This window comes from Elephas maximus, chromosome 21 (assembly GCF_024166365.1).
Source record: "Elephas maximus indicus isolate mEleMax1 chromosome 21, mEleMax1 primary haplotype, whole genome shotgun sequence".
Taxonomy (NCBI): Eukaryota; Metazoa; Chordata; class Mammalia; order Proboscidea; family Elephantidae; genus Elephas; species Elephas maximus.
This window is the reverse complement of record NC_064839.1, coordinates 54,431,183-54,456,517: the sequence shown is the minus strand read 5'-3', so window position 1 is coordinate 54,456,517 and position 25,335 is coordinate 54,431,183. Positions and strand designations below refer to the sequence as shown.

The 25,335-nt window shown below is 44.2% G+C and overlaps 1 protein-coding gene across 12 annotated transcripts in view; it reads left to right on the top strand.

Moving 5' to 3' along the window:
- ANKRD11 (ankyrin repeat domain containing 11) overlaps positions 1–6,946 on the top strand; it is a 272,434-nt gene extending 265,488 nt beyond the window's left edge. For 11 of the 12 annotated variants that reach the window (XM_049864073.1, XM_049864064.1, XM_049864067.1 and 8 more), the window contains 4 exons: positions 967–1,065; positions 1,147–1,290; positions 2,328–2,420; positions 5,979–6,946. In XM_049864073.1, the coding sequence (XP_049720030.1) occupies positions 967–1,065; positions 1,147–1,290; positions 2,328–2,420; positions 5,979–6,164 (522 nt within the window). In that variant the 3' untranslated portion in view covers positions 6,165–6,946. The remainder of the gene's footprint in view (positions 1–966; positions 1,066–1,146; positions 1,291–2,327; positions 2,421–5,978) is intronic. The other variant, XM_049864071.1, reaches the window with a different exon arrangement.
- Positions 6,947–25,335: the final 18,389 nt, after the last annotated feature.

Genomic DNA, 25,335 nt, shown 5'->3' with positions numbered 1-25,335 from the left:
AGGCCACGCGGGGTTGAGGGCCTGGGGCGGATGGTGAGACGTGACGGTGCTGTGTGATCACAGGTCAGTGCCCACACTCTGCTGGTGTCTGACTGGCCCCAGGACCCGCCCTCCCCCAATCCTGCCACCACCCGTGCTTTCAGCACTTGGAAAACGCAAACACTTCTGCCTCCATCCCCCCCCGCCAGCCCAGCCGCTTGCTCCTGGGTCCACCTGGGTCTGTTCTCAACACACAGGTCAGATCTTGCTTCCTCTGCAGGCTGTGCATGCCCACTCCCCACTCCTGTCTCTGCACCCACCCCCCCGTACCTCGTTCCTGCCGAAGCCTGTATATGTGGCCCCTGGCCTCCTCTACTACCCCCAGGCACTTCTGCATCCTGGGGGCCTTCGTGGTCAACCCCAGGGTCTGAGCCCAGCATGCTCCCCTGCTTCCCTTTGCATGGTTGCCAGCTCACATCGCATCACTCACTGACTTCATTCCCTGGCTACTTCAGTCCCCTCGGTAAAAGCCCTGTGTGTGTTGTGCTCGTTCTCTGAGAACAGTGTGCAACGTGACAATAGTCACATCATCACAACAAGCCGTTTCTTCTTGCCGGCCCAGCTAGGTATCAGGGAGTCTCAGTCTGTATACCATACACGTGGGTGCTGTCCTGTCTGTTGGACCAAAGCCTTCTGAAAGTTGGCATCTCTGCTGGCTCCTAAGTAACCATGAATGACTCACCACTACCCATCTGAGGAATTTCACTCTAAGAGCAGTCATGTTTTAAAAGGACAGTGATGTGGGCTGTGTCGGTACCAACACAGGGGACTCAGCAAAAGCCCATAGTACGTGACTAGGCGCAGGGCTGTCGGCTCTTCAGTGCTCCAGGGTGGAGCGCGTGTCACCTGCTCACCCTCCTGTGTGGGACACTGCACGGTGTGTCCGTGCCCACAGCCACACCAAGGCCTTCCTCTCTGTGTCTGCAGATTGCGCCCCCTCCGTCCCTGGCGGAGCCGCTCAAGGAGCTATTCAAGCAGCAGGAGGCCGTGCGTGGGAAACTCCGCCTGCAACATAGCATTGAGCGGGTAAGGCCTGGCAAAGGGGCCCTTGGCCGTGGCATGGTCACTTGGTGATATCCTTGGCTCACCTGCTCCTCCTCCCTTCAGGAAAAGCTGATCGTCTCCTGCGAGCAGGAGATCCTTCGGGTGCACTGCCGGGCGGCGAGGACCATCGCAAACCAGGCGGTGCCCTTCAGCGCCTGCACCATGCTGCTGGACTCAGAGGTCTACAACATGCCCCTGGAGAGCCAGGTGGGCCCCTCCCTACTGCCCCTTATCCCTGCAGCCCCCTCCCCACAGCAAACTGTGCAGCCTTCCCGGGACTGGCTGCACGCAGAAGGCAATGTAGCTGGAAACAACCAAACCCCACACCTGCCTACACCGTGTTCCCTCAGCCCTGCACTGGCCAGCCTTCTCAGCCTTAGTTTAGCCAGAGAGAGGAAGAGAAGGCAGGAAAGAGCCATCCTGTGTGGGTCTGTGCAGTGGGTCCGTGTAAGGAAATGTGTGTGACCCTCCCCAAGGCTGCAGCACTCCAGCCTAGCAAAGAGACTTTCCCCTAACACACCATCAGGCAAGGGCAAGACATCAGTTTCTGTGTAAAACAAGGGTTGGGGGTGGCCCTGACCCAGTAGTCCCCCACGATCTGTCTGTATCCACTGGGCCTTTTGTGCCGTACCTCGCTGGTCACGCGCCGCCCCCTATCACAGGTCACAGGAGCTGACTAGAAGAAATCAGGATAGCAGTGTGCAGCCCCTCCTGACCTGCTCTCACCCCCTCAGCACACTCGGAGCCACCCACAGCCTCTCCAGGTGCCATCACTGGCTTTGCCACAAGCCCTGATGCCTTCCCAGGCCTGCTGCGGAGATGGGCTGAGCCCGTGGCACCTCGCTTCCATTGCCTACAGGGCGCTCTCTGGCTTGAAGTGCCATGCTGAGTGCCACTGCCCACGAGGGCGGGTCTGGAAGGGGCCTGTGGCTTGCAGGGGTGACAGCAATTGTGCGTGTCCCCAAAAGGCCAGGTCTCCTGCACATCTTAACCACAGCTCTTTGGGAGGAGGTGGGAGGACACCCTATGCTCCATGATGGAGCGTGTGTCACCTGCCTACTCGTCCACCTACAGTCATGTGTCCGTCCGTACCCGATGTGACTGCAGGTAGATGCTGCAGCTTTTCTTCTCACTCAAGAAGAGAGGCCTTGGAACCCAGTCGTCAAAGTCACGTTTTTGTAGCCATCACCCACGTTCTTCCTTATACTTCTTATAAAACCTCCCATGTTTGACTTCTCTGGCAGGGGGACGAGAATAAGTCGGTGCGAGATCGGTTCAACGCACGTCAGTTCATTTCCTGGCTGCAGGATGTGGATGACAAGTATGACCGCATGAAGGTCAGTGCCCTTGCTTCCCAGGGCAGGTCCTCTGCTGTAAAGAAATGAGGCCTGCTCAGTGTTGTCTCTTCTGCCGTGACGTGCAGGACACAGCTCCTGTCACCTGCTGAACCCCAAACCGTGTTTGTCAGGCCCTGGACCCTACCTGAACCCTTCTCCAAGGTCCCCGTCCCCACTGCCACCCCCGCCTGCCCTGGGAGTACTGATAAGTGCAGGGGCCTGCCTCCCAGATGCTAGGCTAGAATACCCATAAGAATTAATGGGTTACAAAATGAACCTTCAGAAATGAGTAGCAGTGGCCTAGTGGACAAGCCCAGCCTGCTGAGACTGGGGCCTTCTCCACCTGGTCTGATTCTTACTCCACGGTGTAGAATTCGTGGAGAGAAGACAGAAGGAGATCCAGACCCCCCAAATCCCAGTTATGGGATACCCTGTTCTTAGAGAGCAAGCTGGTGTCTCCCAGATGCACCTATACCCAAGTCTCCACATTCAGTGACCCAGGAGTATGCTGCTACAGTGATAACACAGAAAGATGTTGGCCTTAGGAGTGGTCAGACAAGGCAGTACAACAGGATATAATCCACTGTGGACACGATCAGAGGGAAGTGCTGTGCGTCTCACCCTGGGCCACCCCACAGAACATCCCTCGTAACACCAAAATTTATTCTAGATTATCAAAAGCTTAAGTCTTAAATTGAGCCATAGGTAATAGCTGACTTTAAAAAAAAAAAAAGTTGCCATCAATTCTGACTCATAGCAACCTTATAAGACAGTAGAACTGCCCCACAGGGTTTCCAAGGAGTAGTTGGTGCATTTGAACTGCCAACCTTTTGGTTAGCAACCGAGCTCTTAACCACTGCACCACCAGGGCGCCAAAGAAGACTTTACTAAAAAAGATAAATGAAGTTTTGACTACATTAAAGTTAGACTTCTGTACGTTGTACATGCCACATAGGTTTAACTTCCTTAGTGTGCAAACTAATAAAAAAGAAGAAAATGAACCAAGTCTGTAAAGAGGCAGTTCATAAGGAAGGCCACAAAATGCTGGGCCTTGCAGACAGATGTCCCGTGTAACCAGTGATTCCAGAAGCACAAAGCAAGATCCTGTGCGAAAGGCAGTGGGTGTGTTGGCTAGGATGGAGAAGGGCCAACTGGCAGGTGTTTTTGGATAGACAGACAGTAGGTACCAAATTCCAAAATGTTTTTACCACTTAACCTAGAAATTTCACTTTTACTCATTTAAAACTTAAGTAGAATAGTTATGCAAAAATATGTACAAAAAAATTCATTTGAACAGTCTAGTGAGTGAACTGCAGCCCAGAAAGCGCATCAACCCAGCCACAAGGTGGAGCCCTGAGTGATGTTAAAACCAGGTAGCTATGGGCGGTGTGGGCTCCTGAGAACTTCGCCTGGAGGAGGGCAAGTCTATCTGAGGTGGGCTCAGGATGGTTTAGAATCTACATAGGGAGAAGACACCACCACCTGCCATGATTATTTCTGTGAATTATTTTAAAGTAAGGAGTCATGGCTAAGCGCTCAACTACTAGCCGAAAGGTTGGTGGTTCAAACCCACCCAGCAGCATCTGAGAAGACAGGCTTGGTGATCTGCTTCTGAAAGGTCACAGCCTTGAAAACCCTATGGAGTAGCTCTACTCTGCATACACGAGGTCTCCACAAATCGAGAGCAACTAACAACATTTTTAAGTGAATTAGACACCATGACAGCCCATTAGCGCATCAGTCAGTATGACATTTCCCCCGATGCCTCCAGCGTGGCCCACTCCACCAGTGGCGCACACACCTCCCAGGCTCCCGCCCATTTTTTACAGCAGACTCACATCTGCTTATGTCCTAAAAGCAGAGCTCAGCAAATCTTTTCTGAGAAGGGCCACAGAGCAGATATTTTTGCGGGGCACACAGACTCTGTCACAGCTGTCAACCCTGCCCTTGTAGCACACAAGCTACCACAGCCAGCATAGCAATGGACATGGCGTGTGCTTACAGAACTTTCTTGATTGGCGTAGATTTGAGTCTCATGTAATCATTACATGTCATGAAACATCATTCTTCTTCTGTTTTTTCAGTGGTTTAAAAATGTGAAGCTGTTTATCCTTAGCTGAACAAGAGCCAGCAGCAGTGAGCCATGCCAACCAGCCCCAATGTAGTGCATCTGTGACCATGGTTGGTGGCTCCCTGTGCTCCCAAGTTTGAGTTGGTTCAAATCCAAATGGGCCAGACCACCTCACAAGCGACAAGTGTGCCCTGGAGACACACATGCCTACCTCCCTGTGGGGTCCTGGGCTGCTACATCTTTGGGGACCAGGAAGGAGCCAGTTCCTGCTGCTTTGGCAGCACCCAGACATGCCCATGGCTCTGGCCCACGGGCCTCCCTCGTGAGTCTGAGTTGCTGGGGGAGCCATCAGTGCCTGAGTGCAGTACGGCACTTGGCACCCACGGTGAGGAAGGCCCCCATCAACAGCAACCATCATCCTCTGAAAGTCAGTTCCCTTATTCCTTTAACGCTTTCCCTTTAGTCTCAGCTCTTCAAAGAAGGAGTAGGTGGAATGGCTGCCTTGAGGAGTAACCCAAGTGTGTTCTTGCTATCCGCATTGAGGCTCCTAATGGGCTCATAAGTGGTCCCAGTTTTGTGGGTTTTAATTTTTTTAGTTGTCCCAGGTTTGGCGAGGAGGGTCCTTTCGGTCTGGCTTCTGGTTCCTCTCATCCGAGGGTTCTGAGAGCTGCCCCAGGCTCCCTCACAACTTCCCCGCCTGGGAACACAGCGGGTGGGAGCGGGGTCGGGGGGACTTCTCAGCCATCTTGATGGACAAAGCTGGAGCACCTTACTGAAGTCACACATCTTTCCTGACCTTTCCATTCAGGTTTTACTACCGATGTTTCGATTTAACTTTGTGGTATTTGCCCTCATTCCACATCCCACTGAGATGTACAAAGGCAAGTCTTAGAGCCACAGGGACGCCCGGGCACACTGCCACCAATGATGGCCACTCCTTTTGGTTTGGAGTTGCAGGGAACTCACTTTTCTACCCATTTCATATAAATACTTAAATATTATCTTTTAGCTAGATACCTTTTAAAAATTAGATGTGTTTTTAAAAGATATAGCTCCTGCTATAAATGCAAACGAAACCAATATCACTGCTGTAAATAAAATAATTGTAAAATGAGAAACGACAAAAGCCAAACTGTTACTAAGTTCTAATAAGGTACTCTGGGCAGCCAGCGGTGGGTGGCAAACTGAGCAGGGACTCCCTGGGTGTCCCCTCATCAGTGTCACCTCCAAGTACCATCTCTCACTGGGGCAGAAGAAGAGACCCGGCATATAGAGGGGCCGGGGGCAGGCAGGGGGCAGGGTCTCCTCACCTTGGCTGAGGAGTGAAGTAGAAGCCACCACTATCAGCTGACCATCTGCCCGAGCAAGAGGGTGGCCCAGGTCAGAGCCCCTCCCTGTGCTGCTCAGCCCTGCCGCAGCTCTTTGTGTGCGGTGGGTCCTTTGGGCCAAGGCTCTGCTCCCCTCACCCGCTATCTGTCCGTCTGCAGACATGCCTCCTGATGCGGCAGCAGCATGAAGCAGCGGCACTGAACGCCGTGCAGAGGATGGAGTGGCAGCTGAAGGTGCAGGAGCTGGACCCTGCGGGGCACAAGTCCCTGTGCGTGAACGAGGTGCCCTCCTTCTACGTGCCCATGGTCGATGTCAACGACGACTTTGTGCTGCTGCCGGCGTGACGCGGTGATGGGACCGCGAGGACATGGGCCTCCGGAACGCCCACGGTGCTGTCGGCCGCGCAGCAGGGAGGCGCATCGTGTCAGGCGGAGGAGCCAAGGGGAAGACTGCACTTTGTTCACACTGCCCGGCCGACTACGACATGGACGCCAGGGGCAGGCCCAGGGATGGGCAGGATGTGGACACAGCGTCACCTCTCTGGGGGCCGCTCTTGGATCCTTGTTTCCAGCAACTGCAGTCATGGTCGCAGTTGCAGGAAGGAATGCATTTTTAGATTCTTGTTCCATTCTGATCAACTACAGGAAAAAAATCAACGCGTCGCCTCTCACGGACAAAAGACCTCAAGGTTGGAGGAGGCAGACGACCCCCAAGGCCTCTCCCCTGTGGTCACAGAGCCACGGCGGGCACAAATGGGGTGAGGACGCTGGGCTGAGCGAGGGCCCGACCACCCATCCGCCCAGCACTGGTTGGCGGTGGGGGGCGGGGGGGACACAGAGCCAGGACTCTTCTGATTGTGTTTTTAATGGAGTCAAATCCACGTGGTTTGTATATTTTTTCCTTTAATCTTGGGCATTTTGTTTCTCTTTCTGAGAACATAACTTGAAACACTACAGAGCCAATAATCATATAAAAAGTGTATCCCGTAAACGCTGTACAGTTTTATACACATTCACAATGTACTTTTGCTGCCTTCTAGATAATTTATTTTGCAACACATTACTGCACAGTTGTAAATAACTTATGTACTGTAACATCACTTTCAGTTATGTGTAAAGAAATAAATAAATTAATTAAAATGCTCTTAGTACACATGCAGTCACCACAGCCAATCCCCTCGCCCCCAGAACAGTAGGGCCACAGATGCACGGTCCCATCTTCAAGGACAAGCCGTGCCACCCACACCTGAACACTTCAGACCATCTTTCCAGAGTTTTGCCTCTAACCTGAAACACTGCCTTTCTCTCCCAGCCTCCAGGCCTTAAATTAAGGTGAGACTGGGATACTGTGTTTGGGAATGGGGTGGACAGGAGGTGTCCACTTTCTCCAAAGGAGCTGAGGCGGGCCAGCACCCAGACCCCAGTGAGGGCAGTGTGGCTGCAGAAGCACCAGGCACAGGCCTGTGTTCTCAGGCCATCCTGCAACGTGCTGTTCTGGGGCAGCCCATGAGATCTGGAAGAACCAGAGAGGACTCAGCAAGGGAGGGGATTTGCCCAGTGCCACACAGGTCACCTCAGATCTGTGGCCTCTTCCTTGACACTAGCTCACAAAAGCCATCTGCTCCTTGGCACTCCCTCTGGCAGCACCCTGGGAAGGTCTTCCTCCCTGCCTCCCTCCAAAAAGAACCTTAAACCCAGCCCAGATTGGGGCTCAGCAGGCCTGGGTGGGTGGGACTCTGCATTACTTCTGCCAGACAGGACCTGATGTGATGCCCTGCCTGAAGGAGCAGGAAGGCTGGCTCCCTCCCACGCCCACCCCTTGTGTGGTGATGGCTGCCCGGTCTCCTTTCTGAGGAGGAGAACCACACAACAGGCCAGGCCTGAGCTTGAGGCCTCACGCTGCAGAGTGCCGTTTCAGGTGAGTGCCTGGGCCATCCTTGAGAGCCTTCCAGGGGCTCCTGCAATGAGATGCCCGCACTGCCATACCCCTGCTCCAGCACAGGCTCCAGCCCCCACAACTCCACAGGGCACTGGACAAGGAGAGAAGGACCTGCCTGTAGCCCTGTCCTGAACCTGTGTCCTTGCTGAAGCCCAGGGCCCCTCTTTCATGAGGCGCCCATCCGAGAGGATCTGGGGCAAGGGCAGTGGCCCAGTCTACATGGACAAGGCCTGGGAGGTGGCCAGTCACAGGGACGGATGTCCCGCAGGTCTCAGTTGGGATACCACCTGAGGGCCACAGTACAGAAGGGGGTCCCTGCTGCCAAGAACTGAGATTTCATGAGCCCTCTGTGGGGCCTTCTTGGGGGTAGCAGTGTGGTGGGTGCCGTGGGCCCCTCTCCTGAATCCTCACCATCTTTGTATGTGAAATCTCTGTGTGCTCTCTTCTGGTTCCTCAAGGGCTAACCTTGACCCAGCTAGGCCAGTTTCCCACCTTGATTTATATACTTGGGGCCAGAGGCCCCAATATGTTTTTCTGGGCATGCACTAATTTGAGCTAGTTGTATTTTTTTTCCCCTAAATCACAAACTTTATTACGGTAACGCACTTTAAGCCCTGCTTTTTCTTTTTTTTAAATAATTGAATCAACCTGTGTAAGTCCCCGACCGGTGGCGGGGTGAGAACAAAGACCTTCCAGGTGAGTGGCTTCCCTCTGCATGGGGGTGGGGCAACAGTTAGCACCCAGTCACAGCTGCATGCTGCTGTCAGCTGGCCCACATCTGGAGGTAGTCTAAGAAGGCCATGCACTGACCTGACCTGACAGCCCCACTGCTGGGCACAGAACCAGCAGACACATGCTCACTGCTCAAAAAGTCACTCACAGACAGGTGCATAGTTGCATGGTATGTAGCAGTCAAAAACTGGAAGCAAATGTCCAACAAAAGAATGGAAAATGAACTGTAGTACTCCTACAGTTCAATACCACCCAGCAGGATGCCTCTGCCTTGTACTCCTGGCTGGGGCTGGGGCGGGGGCTGTGCACATAGGGTGTCAAGCAGCATCCCTGGCCTCCACCCGGTTGATGCCAGTAGCACACCCCAGGTTGTGACAAGACATGTCTCCAGACATTAACAAATGTCCTCTGGAGGACAAAACCACCCCCAGTTGAGGACTACATATAACAATGAAGATAAAACAGCCACACACAAGGTAAGTTGTATGATTCCATTTATGTAGAGTTCAAGAGCAGGGAAAATAAAATTACAATGTTAGACCTCAATGATTTGGTAGAGCAGGAGGGATAATAACTGGAAAGAAGGAACAGGAGGGGCGAAATAGTCTATTTCTCATCCTGGGTGTTGACTGCATGGTGATTTGCTTTGTAATAATTCAGTGGACACTGTTTTATTATGGAAACCCTGGTGGTGGAGTGCTTAGGAGCTGCAACTGCTAACTAAAAGCTCGGCAGTTTGAATCCACCAGGCGCTCCTTGGAAACCCTCTGGGGCAGTTCTGCTCTGTCCTGCAGGGTCGCTATGACTTGGATGGCAACAGGTTTGGTTTTTGGTTGGTTTTATTATATTCCACAATTTTAAAAAGTGATAATTCCGAATATTAATAAAATCACAGAATTAGACAACTCAGTAGAAAGTGAGAGGAGCAGAATTGAAGTAGAATCAAGAATAGTGAGACTGAAGATAAAACACCTGGCACCAATATATTTGAAGAAAAACCACATAAAAAATTAAAAAAAAAAAATGAAGAAACCCTAAGAATCATGTGGGACTCTCTCAAGAGAAATAACCTACGAGTGATTGGAATACCAGAAAAGGCAGGAATAACAAAAGATAGACAGGAATCTTGAAGATTTGTTGATAGAAAACTTCCCTGATGTCAAGAAAGATGAGAAGATATCTATCCAAGATGCTTAGCACACTCCACATAAGGAAAATCTTAAAGTCACCAAGACATATTATAATCAAACTTGCCAAAACCAAAGATAAGAGAATTCTAAGAGCAGCTAGGGATAAATGAAAAGGAGAGTCAATTTTTTTTTACTCAACAGAAACCATGCAGGCAAGAGGGCAATGTTATTGTTGTTAGGTGCTGTCAAGTCGGTTCTCACTCATAGTTACCCTGTACACAATGAAACACTGCCCGGTCCTGCGCCATCATTACACACGTTGTTATGCTTGAGCCCACTGTTGCAGCCACTGTGTAATCCACCTTGTTGAGGGTCTTCCTCTTTTCCGCTGACCCTGTACTCTGCCAAGCATGATGTCCTCCAGAGACTGATCCCTTCTGACAACATGTCCAAAGTATGTAAGAATAAGTCTCACCATCCTTGCCTCTAAGGAGCATCCTGGCCGCACTTCTTCCAAGACAAATTTGTTTGTTCTTTTGGCCGTCCATGGCATATTCAATATTCTTCGCCAACACCACAATTCAAAGGCGTCAACTCTTCTTCGGTCTTCCTTATTCATTGTCCAGCTTTCACATGCATATGATGTGATTGAAAATGCCATCGCTTGGGTCAGGCGCACCTTAAGTCTTCAGGGTGACATCTTTGCTCTTCAACACTTTATAGAGGTCCCTTCTAGCAGACTTACCCAATGCAATGCGTCTTTTGATTTCCTGACTGCTGCTTCCATGGCTGTTGATTGTGGATCCAAGTAAAATGAATTCCTTGACAACTTCAATCTTTTCTCCATTTCTCATGATGTTGCTCATTGGTCCACTTGTGAGGATTTTTGTTTTCTTTACGTTGAGGTGCAGTCCACACTGAAGGCTGTGGTCTTTGAACTTCATTAGTAAGTGCTTCAAGTCCTCTTCACTTTCAGCAAGCAAGGTTGTGTCATCTGCATAATGCAGATTGTTAATGAGTCTTTCTCCAATCCTGATGCCCCGTTCTTCATATAGTCCAGCTTCTCGTATTATTTGTTCAGCATACAGATTAAATAGGTATGGTGAAACAATACAACCCTGACGCACAACTTTCCTGACTTTAAACCAATCAGTTTTGTTCTGTCCGAACAACTGCCTCTTGAGCTATGTGAAGGTTCCTCATGAGCACGATTAAGTGTTCTGGAATTCCCATTCTTCGCAATGTTATCCATAGTTTGTTATGATCCACACAGTCGAATGCCTTTGTTTGCATAGTCAATAAAACACAGGTAAACATCCTTCTGGTATTCTCTGCTTTCAGCCAGGATCCATCTGACACCAGCAATGATATCCCTGGTTCCACATCCTCTTCTGAAACTGGCCTGAATTTCTGGCAGTTCCCTGTCGATATACTGCTGCAGCTGTTTTTGAATGATCTTCAGCAAAATTTTGCTTGTGTGTGGTATTAATGATATTGTCCTATAATTTCCACATTCGATTGGATCACCTTTCTTGGGAATAGGCATAAATATGGATCTCTTCCAGTCAGTTGGCCAGGAAACTGTCTTCCATATTTCTTGGCATAGACAAATGAGCACCTCCAGCACTGCATCTGTTTGCTGAAACATGTCAATTGATATTCCATCAATTCCTGGAGCCTTGTTTTTCACCAGTGCCTTCAGAGCAGCTTGGACTTCTTCCTTCAGTACCATCGGTTCCTGATCATATGCTACCTCTTGAAATGCTTGAATATCGACTAATTCTTTTTGGTATAATGACTCTGTGTATTCCTTACATCTTCTTTTGATAGTTCCTGCATCATTTAATATTTTCCCCACAGAATCCTTCACTATTGCAACTCGAGGCTTGAATTTTTTCTTCAGTTCTTTCAGCTTGAGAAACACCAAACCTGTTCTTTCCTTTTGGTTTTCCATTTCCAGCTCTTTGCACATGTCATTATAATACTTTACTTTGTCTTCTCAAGAGGCCCTTTGAAATCTTCTGTTCAGTTGTTTTACTTCATCAATTCTTCCTTTTCCTTTAGCTGCTCGACGCTCAAGAGCAAGTTTCAGAGTCTCTTCTGACATCCATCTTGGTCTTTTCTTTTTTTCCTGTTTTTTCACGGACCTCTTGCTTTCTTCATGTATGATGTCCTTGATGTCATTCAGCAACTCATCTGGTCTTCAGTCACTAGTGTTCAATGCATCAATTCTATTCTTGAGATGGTCTCTTAAATTCAGGTGGGACATACTAAAGGTCATATTTTGGCTCTCGTGGACTTGCTCTGATTTTCTTCAGTTTCAGCTTGAACTTGCATATGAGCAATTGATGGTCTGTTCCACAGTCGGCTCCTGGCCTTGTTCTGGCTGATAATATTGAGCTTTCCCATCGTCTCTTTCCACAGATGTAGTACTCAGTTTGATTTCTGTGTGTTCCATCTGGTGAGGTCCATGTGTGTAGCTGCCGTTTATGTTGGTGAAAGAAGGTATTTGCAATGAAGAAGTCGTTGGTCTTGCAAAATTCATTCACTCTCCGGCATTGTTTCTATCACCAAGGCCATATTTTCCAACTACTGATCCTTCTTCGTTTCCAACTTTTACATTCCAATCGCCAGTAGTTATCAATGCATCCTGATTGCATGTTCGATCAATTTCAGACTGCAGCAGCTGATAAAAATCTTCTATTCATCTTTGGCCCTAGTGGTTGGTGAGTATATTTGAATAATAGTCGTATTAACTGATCTTCCTTGTAGGCGTATGGATATTATCCTATCACTGACAGCACTATATATACTTCAGGATAGATCTTGAAACGTTCTTTTTGACGATGAATGCAACACCATTTCTCTTCGAGTTGTCATTCCCAGCATAGTAGACTATATGATTGTTCAATTCAAAATGGGCAATACTGTCCATTTCAGCTCTCTAATGCCGAGGATATCGATGTTTATGTGTTCCATTTCATTTTTGAGCATTTCTAATTTTCCTAGATTCACACTTTGGACATTCCAGGTTCCGATTATTAATGGACGTTTACAACCGTTTCTTCTCATTTTGAGTTGTACGACATCAGCAAATGAAGGCCCTGAAAGCTTTACTCCATCCATGTCATTAAGGTCAACTCTACTTTGAGGAAGCAGCTCTTCCCCAGTCATCTTTTGACTGCCTTCCAACCTGGGGGGCTCATCTTCCAGCAGTAGATCAGACAGTGTTCTGCTGCTATTCATAAGGTTTTCACTGGCTAATGCTTTTCAGAAGTAGATTGCTGGGTCCTTCTTCCTACTGTCTTAATCTGGAAGCTCAGCTGAAACCTGTCCTCCATGGGTGACTGTACTGATATCTGAATACCAGTGGCATAGCTTCCAGCATCACAGCAACACGCAAGCCCCAAACTGTATGACAAAGTGACAGACATGTGGGGGAAGAAGGCAATAGGGTGACTTATATAAAGCACTGAAGGAAAAAAACTGCCAACCGAGAATCATATATCCAGCAAAACTGTCTTTAAATATTAAGGTGAAATTAGGACATTTCCAGATAAACAGAAGTTTAGGGAATTCGTAAAAACCAAACCAAAACTACAAGAAATACTAAAGGGAGTTCTCTGGTTAGAAAATCAATAATATCAGATATCAACCCCAGACTAGAACATAGGACAGAGCAACCAGATGTCAACCCAGACAGGGAAATCACAAAAATAAATCAAGATAAAAAAATGCCCAAAAGAGGGAAACAGCGATGTCATTATGTAAAAGAAGACAACACTGAAGAAAATAAAGAGTGACAAAGAAATGTAGTCATAGATCTTTCATATGGAGAGGAAGACAAGGTGATATAAAGAAGTAAAAGTTAGGTTTAAACTTAGAAAAATAGGGGCAAATATTACGGTAACCACAAAAGAGACTAACAATCCTACTCATCAAAATGAAATACAAGAAAAAAATAGACTCAGCAGAGAAACAAAATCAAAAACAACAAATAAGAAGAAAAGACAATATATAAACTACTCAACACTAAAAATTAAGTGGGAAAAAAACTGTCAACAACACACACAAAAAGACATCACAATGACAGCACTAAAGTCATACTTATCCATGATTATGCTGAATGTAAATGGACTAAATACACCAATAAAGAGACTGGCAGAATGGATAAAAGAACACAATCCGTCTATATGCTGCCTACAAGAGACACACCTTAGACTTAGAGACACAAACAAAAACTCAAAGGATGGAAAAAATATATCAAGCAAACAGCAAGCAAAAAAGAGCAGGAGTGGCAATATTAATTTCTGACAAAATAGACTTAAAAGTTAAATCCACCACAAAGGATAAGGAAAGACACTACATAATGACTAAAGGGACAGTATATCAGGAAGATATAACCATATTAAATATTTATGCACCCAGTGACAGGGCTGCAAGATACATAAACTCTAACAACACTGAAAAATGAGCTGGACAGCTCCACAATTACAGGAGACTTCAACACACCACTTTCAGTGAAGGACAGGACATCCAGAAAGAAGCTCAATAAAGACACGGAAGATCTAAACGCCTTAATCAAACAACTTGACCTCACAGACATATACAGAACACTCACCCAACAGCAGCCAAGTATACTTTGTTTTCCATCGCACATGGAACAGTCTCTAGAATAGGCCACATATTAGGTCATAAAGCAAGCCTTAGCAGAATCCAAAACATTTAAATATTACAAAGCATCTTCTCTGACAATAAGACCATAAAAGTAAAAACCAGTAACAGAAAAAGCAGGGAAAAGAAATCACACACTTGGAAACTGAACAATAAAAAAAAAAATCAAAAATGACTGGGTTATGGAAGACATTAAGGATGGAATTAAGAAATTCACAGAATCCAATGAGAATGAAAATACTTCCTATCAGAACCTTTGGGACACAGCAAAAGCAGTGCTCAGAGATCAATTTATATCAATAAATGCACACATACAAAAAGAAGGGCCAAAATCAAAGAATTATGCTTGCAACTTGAACAAATAGCAAAACAAAAGAAACCCTCAGGCACCAGAAGAAAGCAAATAGTATAAATTAAAGCAGAATTAAATGAAATAGAAAACTGAACGAGGTAACAAGACCAAGAGCTGGTTCTTTGAAAAAATTAACAAAATTGATAAACCATTGGCCAAACAGACAAAAAAACAGGAGAGTAAACGAAAAACCTGAACAGGAAATGAGATGGGCGACATCACAACAGACCCAACTGAAATTAAAAGAATCCTATCAGATTACTATGAAAAATTGTACTCAAAGAAAGTTGAAAACCTGGAAGAAATGGATGAATTTCTAGAAACACACTACCTACCTAAAATAACACAAACAGAAGTAGAACAACTAAATAAACCCATAACAAAAGAAGAGATTGAAAAGGTAATTTGAAAACTCCCAACAAAAAAAGACCTGGTCCAGACAGCTGTACTGCAGAGTTCTACCAAACTTTCAGAGAAGAGTTAACACCACTACTACTGAAGGTATTTCAGAGCATAGAAAAGGATGCAATACTCCCAAACTCATTCTATGAAGCTAGCATTTCCCTGATACCAAAACCAGGTAAAGACACCACGAAAAAAGAAAATTATAGATCTATATCCCTCATGAACTTAAATGCAAAAAATCCTCAACAAAATTCTAGCCAACAGAATTCAAAAGATCCAAAAAATAATTCACCATGACTGAGTGGGATTCATATCAGGTATGCAGGGATGGTTCAACATTAGAAAAACAATATAATCCATCATATAAATAAAACAAAAGACAAGAACCACATGATCTTATCAATTGATGCAGAAAAGGCATTTGACAAAGTTCAACACCCATTCATGATAAAAAAAAAAACTCAGCAAAATGGGAATAGAAGGAAAATTCCTCAGCGTAATAAAGGGCATTTATACAAAGCCAACAGCCAACATCATCGTAAGTGGAGAGATTATGGAAGCATTCCCCTTGAGATCCGGAACCAGACAAGGATGTCCTTTATCACCACTCGCATTCAACACTGTGCTGGAACTCCTAGCTAGAGCAATTAGGCTAGATAAAAAAATAAAGGAATCCAGATTGGTAAGGAAGAAGTAAAAGTATCTCTATTTGCAGATGACATGATCTTATACACAGAAAACCCTAAAGAAGCCTCAAGAAACTATTGAAACTAATAGAAGAGTTCAGCAGAGTATCAGGACATAAGATAAACACACAAAAATCAGTTGGATTCCTTTACACCAACAAAAAGAACATCGAAGAGGAAATCACCAAATCAATACCATTTACAATAGCACAAGAAGATAAAATACTTAGGAATAAATCTTACCAGAGACATAAAAGACCTATACAAAGAAAACTACAAGACACTACTGCAAGAAACCAAAAGAGACCTACATAAGTGGAAAAACATACCTTGCTCATGGATAGGATGACTCAACATTGTAAAAATGTCTGTTCTACCGAAAGCGGTCTATAGATACAGTGCAATTCCGATCCAAATACCAACGTTTTTTAATGAGATGGAGAAACAAATCAACAACTTCATATGGAAGGGAAAGAAGCCCCAGATAAGTAAAGCATTACTGAAAAAGAACAAAATGGGAAGCCTCACTCTACCTGATTTTAGAACCTATTATACCACCACAGCAGTCAAAACAGCCTGGTACTGGTACAAGAACAGATACATGGACCAATAGAACAGAATTGAGAATCCAGATATAAATCCATCCACATATGAGCATGCTGATATTTCACAAAGGCCCAAAGTCAGTTAAATGAGGAAAAGAGTCTCTTTAACAAACAGTGCTGGCATAACTGGATATCCATGTGCAAAAAAATGGGACAAGACCTACACCTAACACCATGCACAAAAACGAACTCAAAATGGATCAAAGACCTAAATATAAAAATCTAAAATGATAAAGATCATGGAAGCAAAAATAGGGACAACACTAGGTGCCCTATAATAATGGCATAAACAGTATACAAAACATTACTAACAATACAAAATCACCAGAAGAGAAACCAGATAACTGGGAGCTCCTAAAAATCAAACATCTATGCTCATCCAAAGATTTCACCAAAAGAGTAAAAACATTACCTACAGACTGGGAAAAAGTTTTTACATATGACGTATCTGATCAGCATCTGATCTCTAAAATCTACATGATACTCCAAAAACTCAACTACAAAAAGACAAATAACCCAATTAAAAAATGGGCATAAGGATATGAACAGACACTAAAGACATTCAGGTAGCTAACAGATACATGAGGAAATGGTCATGATCATTAGCCATCAGATAAATGCAAATCAGAACTACAGTGAGATTCCATCTCACTCCAACAAGGCTGGCATTAATCCAAAAAACAAAGGATAAATGCTGGAAAGCTTGTGGAGAGATTGGAACACTTAAACACTGCTGGTGGGAATGTAAAATGGCACAACTACTTTGGAAATCGATTTGGCACTTTCTTAAAGGACTAGAAATAGAACTACTATATGATCCAGCAATCCCACTCCTTGGAATATATCCTAGAGAAATAAGAGCCTTTACACGAACAGGTATAAGCACACCCATGTTTCTTGCAGCACTGTTTACAATAGCAAAAAGACGCAAGCAACAAGGCTGCCCATCAACAGATGAATGGATAAATAAATTATGGTATATTCACACAATGGAGTACTATGCATCGATAAAGAACAATGATGAATCCGTGAAACATTTCATGACATGGAGGAATCAGGAAGGCATTATGCTGAGTGAAATTAGTCAGTTGCAAAAGGACAAATATTGTATGAGACCACTATTATAAGAACTCGAGAAATAGTTTAAACAGAGAAGAAAATATTCTTTGATGGTTAGCACAGTGGGGAGGGAGGGAGGGAGGGAGAGGGGTATTCACTAGATAGTAGACGAGAACTATATTAGGTGAAGGGAAAGACAACACACAATACAGGAGAGGTCAGCACAACTGGACTAAACCAAAAGCAAAGAAGTTTCCTGAATAAACTGAATGCTTCGAAGGCCAGCGTAGCAGGGGCGGGGGTTTCAGGACCATAGTTTCAGGGGAAATCCAGGTCAATTGGCATAATAAAATCTATTAAGAAAACATTCTGCACCCCACTTTGGAGAGTGGCATCTGGGGTCTTAAAACACTAGCGCGTGGCGATCTAAGATGTATCAATTGGTCTTAACCCACCTAGAGCAAAGGAGAATGAAGAACACCAAAGACACAAGGTAATTATGAGCCCAAGAGACAGAAAGGGCCACGTAAACCAGAGACTACATCAGCCTAAGATCAGAAGAACTAGATGGTGCCCAGCTACAACTAATGACTACCCTGAAAGGGAACACAACAGAGAACCCCTGAGGGAGCAGGAGAGCAGTAGGATACAGACCTCAAATTCTCATAAAAAGACCAGGCTTAATGGTCTGATTGAGACTAGAAGGACCCCAAGGTCATGGTCCCCAGACCTTCTGTTAGCCCAAGAACCATTCCCAATGCCAACTCTTCAGACAGGGATTGGACTGGACTAGACTATGGGATAGAAAATGATACTGGTGAGCTTCTCGGATCAAGTAAACACATGAGACTATTTGGGCATGTCATGACTGGATGGGAGATGAGAGGGCAGAGGGGGTCAGAAGCTGGCCGAATGGACGTGAAAAGAAGGAGTATGCTGTTGTTTGTATGAGAGACTGACTTGATTTGTAAACTTTCATTTAAAGCACAATAAAAATTTTAAAAAAAGGATTATACATCATGATGAGGTGGGAATGCAAGGGTGGTTCAACATTAGAAAATCAGTGTAATACACCACATTAATAGAGCAAAGGGACCACATGATCATATTAATTGATACACAAAGGGCATTTGACAAAATCTAGCACCCCTTCATAATAAAAATACTCAACAACACAGGAACAGAAAGGACATTCCTCAATATAATAAAGGGTATTTATGAGAAACACACAGCTAACATCATACTCAATGGAAAAAAACTGGGAGCTTTCATATTAATATCAGGAATAAGACAGAGATCCGCAATGTCACCACTGCTATTCAACATCACTCTGGTAGTCCTAGCCAGAGCAATTATGGGACAAAAAAGGGGAGGGGTATTCAAATCAGGAAGGAGGATGTAGAACTATTCCTTTTCACAGATGAAATGATCCTATTACATACCAAACCCTTTGCCGTCCAGTTGATTCCAACTCATAGCGACTCTATAGGACAGAGTAGAATTGCCCCATAGGGTTTCCAAGGAGCAGCTGATGGATTCAAACCACCAGCCTTTTGGTTAGCAGCCAAACACTTAACCACTGTGCCATCAGGGCCAGCCCCAAAGAATCCACACACAAAAAAAGATATTAGAACTAATAAATGAATTCAGCAAGGTACAAGGTCAATACACGAAAATCAGGTGAGTTTCTAAACATAAGCAATGAGCAAACAGAAAAGGAAATTAAGGAGACAATTCCAATTACAATGGCATGTAAAACAATAAAAAATCTATAAATAAATTTACCCAGGAAAATGAAAGATTTGTACACAGAAAGCTATAAAACATTGCTAAGGAAATTTGCTGTTGTGTGCCCTCGAGTTGATTCCAATGATGATGACCCTATAGGACAGAGCAGAACTGCCTCATAGGGTTTCCTAGGCTGTAAATCTTTACGGGAGCAGATCGCCAGCTCTTTTCTCCTGCAGAGCCACTGGGTGGGTTCAAACCACAAACCTTTTGGTTAGCAGCTGAGCATTTAACAATTGTGCCACCAGGACTCCTCCAAAAGAAATTTAAAAAGACCTAAATAAATGGAAGGACATGAGTGTTTATCGATTGGAAGATGCTACCCAAAACAATCTATAAATTCAGTGCAATCCTCATCAAAATTCCAACAGCTTTCTTTACAAAAATAGAAAAGGCAATCTTCAAATATAGACGGAAGGGCAAGGGAACCTCAAATAGCTAAAGCTATCTTGAAGAATAAAAATAATGTAGGAGGACTCACATTTCCTGATTTCAAAACATACTATAAAGCCACAGTAATTAAACCAGATTGGTACTGGTATAATAACACATACAGACCAATAGAATAAAGAATTGAGAATCCAGAAATAAATCCATACATCTATGGTCAACTAAGTCCATTCAATAGGGGTGGGAGAATCTTTTCAATAAATGGTGCTGGGGAAATAATATAAAATAAATGGTGCTGGGAAAACTGGATTTTCACATGCAGAAGAATAAAGCGAGATCCATGCCTCACACCATACACAAAAACCAATTCGATATGGATCAAGGACCCAAATATGAAAATCAAGACCATAAGATTCTCAGAGGAAAATACAGGGGCATGGCTGCAAGGCCTACTTTTTAACAGTGGATTATCAGATATGACAATAAAAGCACAAGCAGCAAAAAACAAAGTAGGTAATAGAATCTCATAAAAATTACATACTATCAAAAAGTGAAAAGCAAAGAAGTTTCTGGGATAAAATGAATGCTTCAGAGGTCAGCGGAGCAGGGGCGGGGGTCTGGGGAACATGGTTTGAGGGGACTTCTAAGTCAATTGGCAAAATAATTCTATCATGAAAACATTCTGCATCCCACTTTGAAATGTGGCGTCTGGGGTCTTAAATGCTAACAAGCGGCCATCTAAGATGCATCAATTGGTCTCAACCCACCTGGATCAAAGGAAAATGAAGAACACCAAGGTCACACGACAACTAAGAGCCCAAGACACAGAAAGGGCCACATGAACCAGAGACCTACATCATCCTGAGACCAGAAGAACTAGTTGGTGCCCGGCCACAATCGATGACTGCCCTGTCAGGGAGCACAACAGAGAACTCCTGAGGGAGCAGGAGATCAGTGGGATGCAGACCCCAAATTCTCATAAAAAGACCATACTTAATGGTCTGACTGCGACTAGAGGAATCCCGGCGGCAATGCTCCCCAGACCTTCTGTTGGCACGGGACAGGAACCATCCCCGAAGACAACTCATCAGACATGAAAGGGACTGGTCAGCGGAGGAGGGGAGAGAGATGCTGATGAAGAGTGAGCTAATTAAATCAGGTGGACACTTGAGAGTGTGTTGGCAACTCTTGTCTGGAGAGGGGATGGGAAGATAGAGAGAGAGGGAAGCTGGCAAAATTGTCACGAAACGAGAGACTGAAAGGGCTGACTCAATAGGGGGAGAGCAAGTGGGAGAAGGGAGTAAGATGTATGTAAACTTACATGTGACAGTCTGATTGGATTTGTAAATGTTCACTTGAAGCTTAATAAAAGTTAATTTAAAAAAAAAAAGTAATATGTCACTTTAAAAAAAAAAAAAGTGAAAAGAGGAGGCAGGGCCAAGATGGCGGAGTAGTCAGACGCTTTCTGTGGTCCCTCTTACAACGAAGACCCAAAAAAACAAGTGAATTGATTATATATGACAACCTAGGAGCCCTGAACATCAAAGGCAAAGTTGAGGAATCACACTGAGTGACAGGGGGAGGGACAGATGGTTTAGAAGCAGCGGGGAGGTGCCAGACCTGACTTGGTGGGAACTAGTACCCTGAAGGCTAGATCGGCTGGCAGCAGCCGGGAGGCAAGCAGTGGCACTCAGGATGCATTTTCCACATTGGGAGAGGCCGAGCGGCACAGAGTCTACTTTAGCCTCCAGAATCAGTGAAAAGTGGCGCTCAATAGGCAAAAGATAAGTACATGCATCTAACCTACCAAATGGACTAAAAAACACCCCTTTGGGAAAAACTTCTCTCCCATTTACCTGCTCCCTCCCCACTCTGCACCAGTCCAGGCTGGTTTCAGCAATTGCCGAGTCCCCTGGGCCGGAAGTAGGGCCTGTCAAGTGTCCTGAGCCATTCTCCCGGACTTATAGTAGGAACAAGTTAATAAACAGGAGAAAATAATCTGCCAACTCCCCTCGGCTGGGAACTTGGCAGACACAGCTCCTTTGCCTAGGCACAGGCATAAGGGGTCCATGGACTTTGAATGCCTTTCACCCCTGCATAGACCTGTGTGGGCCCATATCAACAGCGTAGGCCCTCATTAGCACAGTATGACAGGGTATATACCTGAAGCCTAACTTCACTGTATCAGCTATATGGTGGAGGGGCAGGTTTGTGACATTTGACACTGCTCTGCCTATTAAGCAGAGTCTTCACTCACCTACATCACACCACCTAGCCACCTGTGACAGGGGTCCAAGAATAAGTGGTGCCTCCCAGTCCTTACAGCCAACGACATCGGGTACCCATAGTCCAGGGGCAAACCCCACCAGCCTACGCACTCTAGGGAATAGGGACACGCTTTCCTCTCAGACACTCAGGGGCAGTTGTCTGCCTTGCTCAGCGCGTGACCCCCTACTGCAGCCAAATACCTGTGCCTATGCCAATCACCCGTGCCTGTCTAGGACTGTAGGTGAAAGCCTGCACCACACACTTGGTGACCAACTACCTGGACAGCTGAGCTGAATCCATACAAGAAAAGTCAACAGATTCCTGGGCTCACATACCTAATAACAAATGTAAGCACCTGGTGACAGGACATTAGCGCTTTAAAGGCATCAATAAACTAGATCACAGGAGCAGCTTATTTGGGCATATCAAAACAAAACAAGAAGCTAGGACACAGTAAGCAAACATAAAACAAATAACTATAATAACTTACTGATGGCTCGGAGACAACAGTCAATATCGAATCACATGAAGAGGCAGACCACGATGGCTTCAGTAAGCTCCCAAAACAAAAAAATCAAGAAATCTTCCGGAGGAAGAGAACTTCCCGGAATTACCAGGGGTAGAATACAAAAGATCAATATACAGAACTCTTCATGAGATCAAGATGCAGTTCAGGCAGAATAAGCCAAGGAACACACAGATAAAGCAATAGAGGAACTTAAGAAGGTTACAGAAGAACATAATGACAAATTTAACAGGCTGCAAGAATCCATAGAGTGACAGCAAACAAATTCAGAAGATTAACAATAAAATTTCAGAATTAGACAAATCAACAGTAAGTCATAGGAGCAGAACAGAGGCAACGGAAGTCAGAATTAGTGAGACTTAAGATAAAGCACTTGACACCAACTTATTTCAGGAAAAAAATCAGATAAAAGAATTTTAAAAAATGAAGAAATCTTAAAAATTATGTGGGACTCTATCGAGGAATAACCTTCGAGTGATTGTAGTATCAGAACAAGGGGGGATAACAGAAAATACAGAGAGAATTGTTGAAGATTTGTTGGCAGAAAACTCTAATATAATGAAAGATGAGAAGATATCTATTCAGATGCTCACTGAACCCCACACAAGGTAGATCCCAAAAGAAGGTCACTAAGACATATTATAATCAAACTTGCCAAAACCAAAGATAAAGAGAGAATTTTAAGAGCAGCTAGGGATAAACAAAAAGTCATCTACAAATAAGAGTCATTAAGACTAAGCTTGGACTACTCAGCACAAACCAACAAGGCAAGAAGGCAATGACATGACATATATAAAGCCTTGAAGGAAAAAAAATTGCCAACCAAGAATTACATATCCAGCAAAACTGTCTCTCTACTGTGATGGCAAAATTAGCGTATTTCCAGATAAATGGAAGTTTAGGGAATTTGCAAAAACCAAACCAAAATTATAAGAAATACTAAAGGGAGTCTTCTGGTTAGAAAATCAGTAACATCAGATAACAACCCAAGACTAGAACACAGGACAGAGCAGCCAGATATCAACCTGGATAGGGAAGTCACAAAAATAAAACAAGGCTAAAACACTGAAAATAGGAAAACAGAGATGTCAATATGTAAAAGATGACAACATTAAAACAAGAAAGAGAGACTAAAAAAAATGTAGTCGTAGATCTTTCATATGGAGAGGAAGTCAAGACAATATAAAGAAATAAAAGATTGGTTTAAACTTAGAAAAACGGGTAGATATTAAGGTAACCACAAAGAAACCTAACAATCCTACAAATCAAAATTAAAAACATAAAGACTCAGCAAATACAAAATCGACAACAATGAAACAGATCAAGATAAAATACATAAAGAAAAATGACTCCGCGCAGAAAATTAAGTGGAAAAAAGAAAATGTCAACAACACACACAAAAAAGAAAGACATCAAAATGACAGCACTAAACTCATACCTATCAATAATTATGCTGAACATAAATGGATTAAGTGTACCAATAAAGTGGCAGAATGGATTAAAAAAAAACATGATCCGTCTATATGCTGCCTACAAGAGACACACCTTAGACTTAGAGACACAAACAAAAACTCAAAGGATGGAAAAAAGTACATCAAGCAAACAACAATCAAAAAAGCAGCAGGAGTGGCAATATTAATCTCTGACAGAATAGACTTTAAAGTGAAATCCACCACAAAGGATAAGGAAGAACACTATATAATGATTAAAGGATCACTACAGTAGGAGGGCATAACCATAATAAATATTTACGCACCCAACCACAGGGCTCCAAAGTACATAAAACAAACTCTTGCAGCACTGAAAAGAGAGTTAGAGAACTCCACAATAATAGTAGGAGACTTCAACACACCACTTTCAGTGACGGACAGAACATCCAGAAACAAGCTCAATTAAGCAAGGACGATCTAAATGCCACAATCAACCAACTTGACCTCATAGACATATACAGAATGCTCCACCCAATGACAGCCAAGTATATTTTCTTTTCCAATGTGCAAAGAACATTCTCCAGAACAGACCACATATTATCCCATAAAGCAAGCCTTAACAGAATCCAAAGCACTGAAATATTACAAAGCATCTTTTCTGACCATAAAGCCATAAACGTAGAAATCAATAACAGAAAAAAGCAAGGAAAAAAAATCAAACACACGGAAACTGAAACACCTTGCTCAAAAACTACTGGGTTATAGAAGAAATCATGGACAGGATAAAGAAATTCACAGAATCAAATAAGGATGAAAACACATCCTACCATAACCTTTGGGACACAGCAAAAGCAGTGTTCAGAGGTCAATTTATAGCAATAAATGTACACACACAAAAAGAAGAAAGGGCCCAAATCAACACATTAACCCTACAACTTGAACAAATAGAAAAAGAGCAGCAAAAGAAGCCCTGGGGAACCAGAAGAAAGCAAATAATAAAAATTAGAGCAGAATTAGATGAAACAGAGAATAGTAAAACAATTGGAAGAGTTAAGAAGATCGAAAGCTTGTTCTTTGAAAAGATCAATAAAATCCATAAAACACTGGCCAAACTGACAAAAGAAAAACAGGAGAGGAGGTAAATAACTCAAATAAGAAATGAGATGGGCAATATCACAACAGACCCAACTGAAATTTAAAGAATCATAACAGAATACTATGAAAAATTCTACTCTAACAAATTTGAAAATGTAGAGGAAATGGACAAATTTCTAGAAACACTACCTACCTGAACTAACACAAACAGAGGTAGAATAACTAAATAAACCTATAGCAAAAGAAGTGATTGAAAAGGTCGTTAAAAACTCACCACAAAAAAAGCCCTGGCCCTGATGGCTTCACTGGAGAAGTCAACCAAGCTATCAGAGAAGAGTTAACACCACTACTACTAAAGGTATTTCAGAGCATAGGTAAGGATGTAAATACTCCCAAACTTATTCTATGAAACCAGCATAACCCTGATACTAAAACCA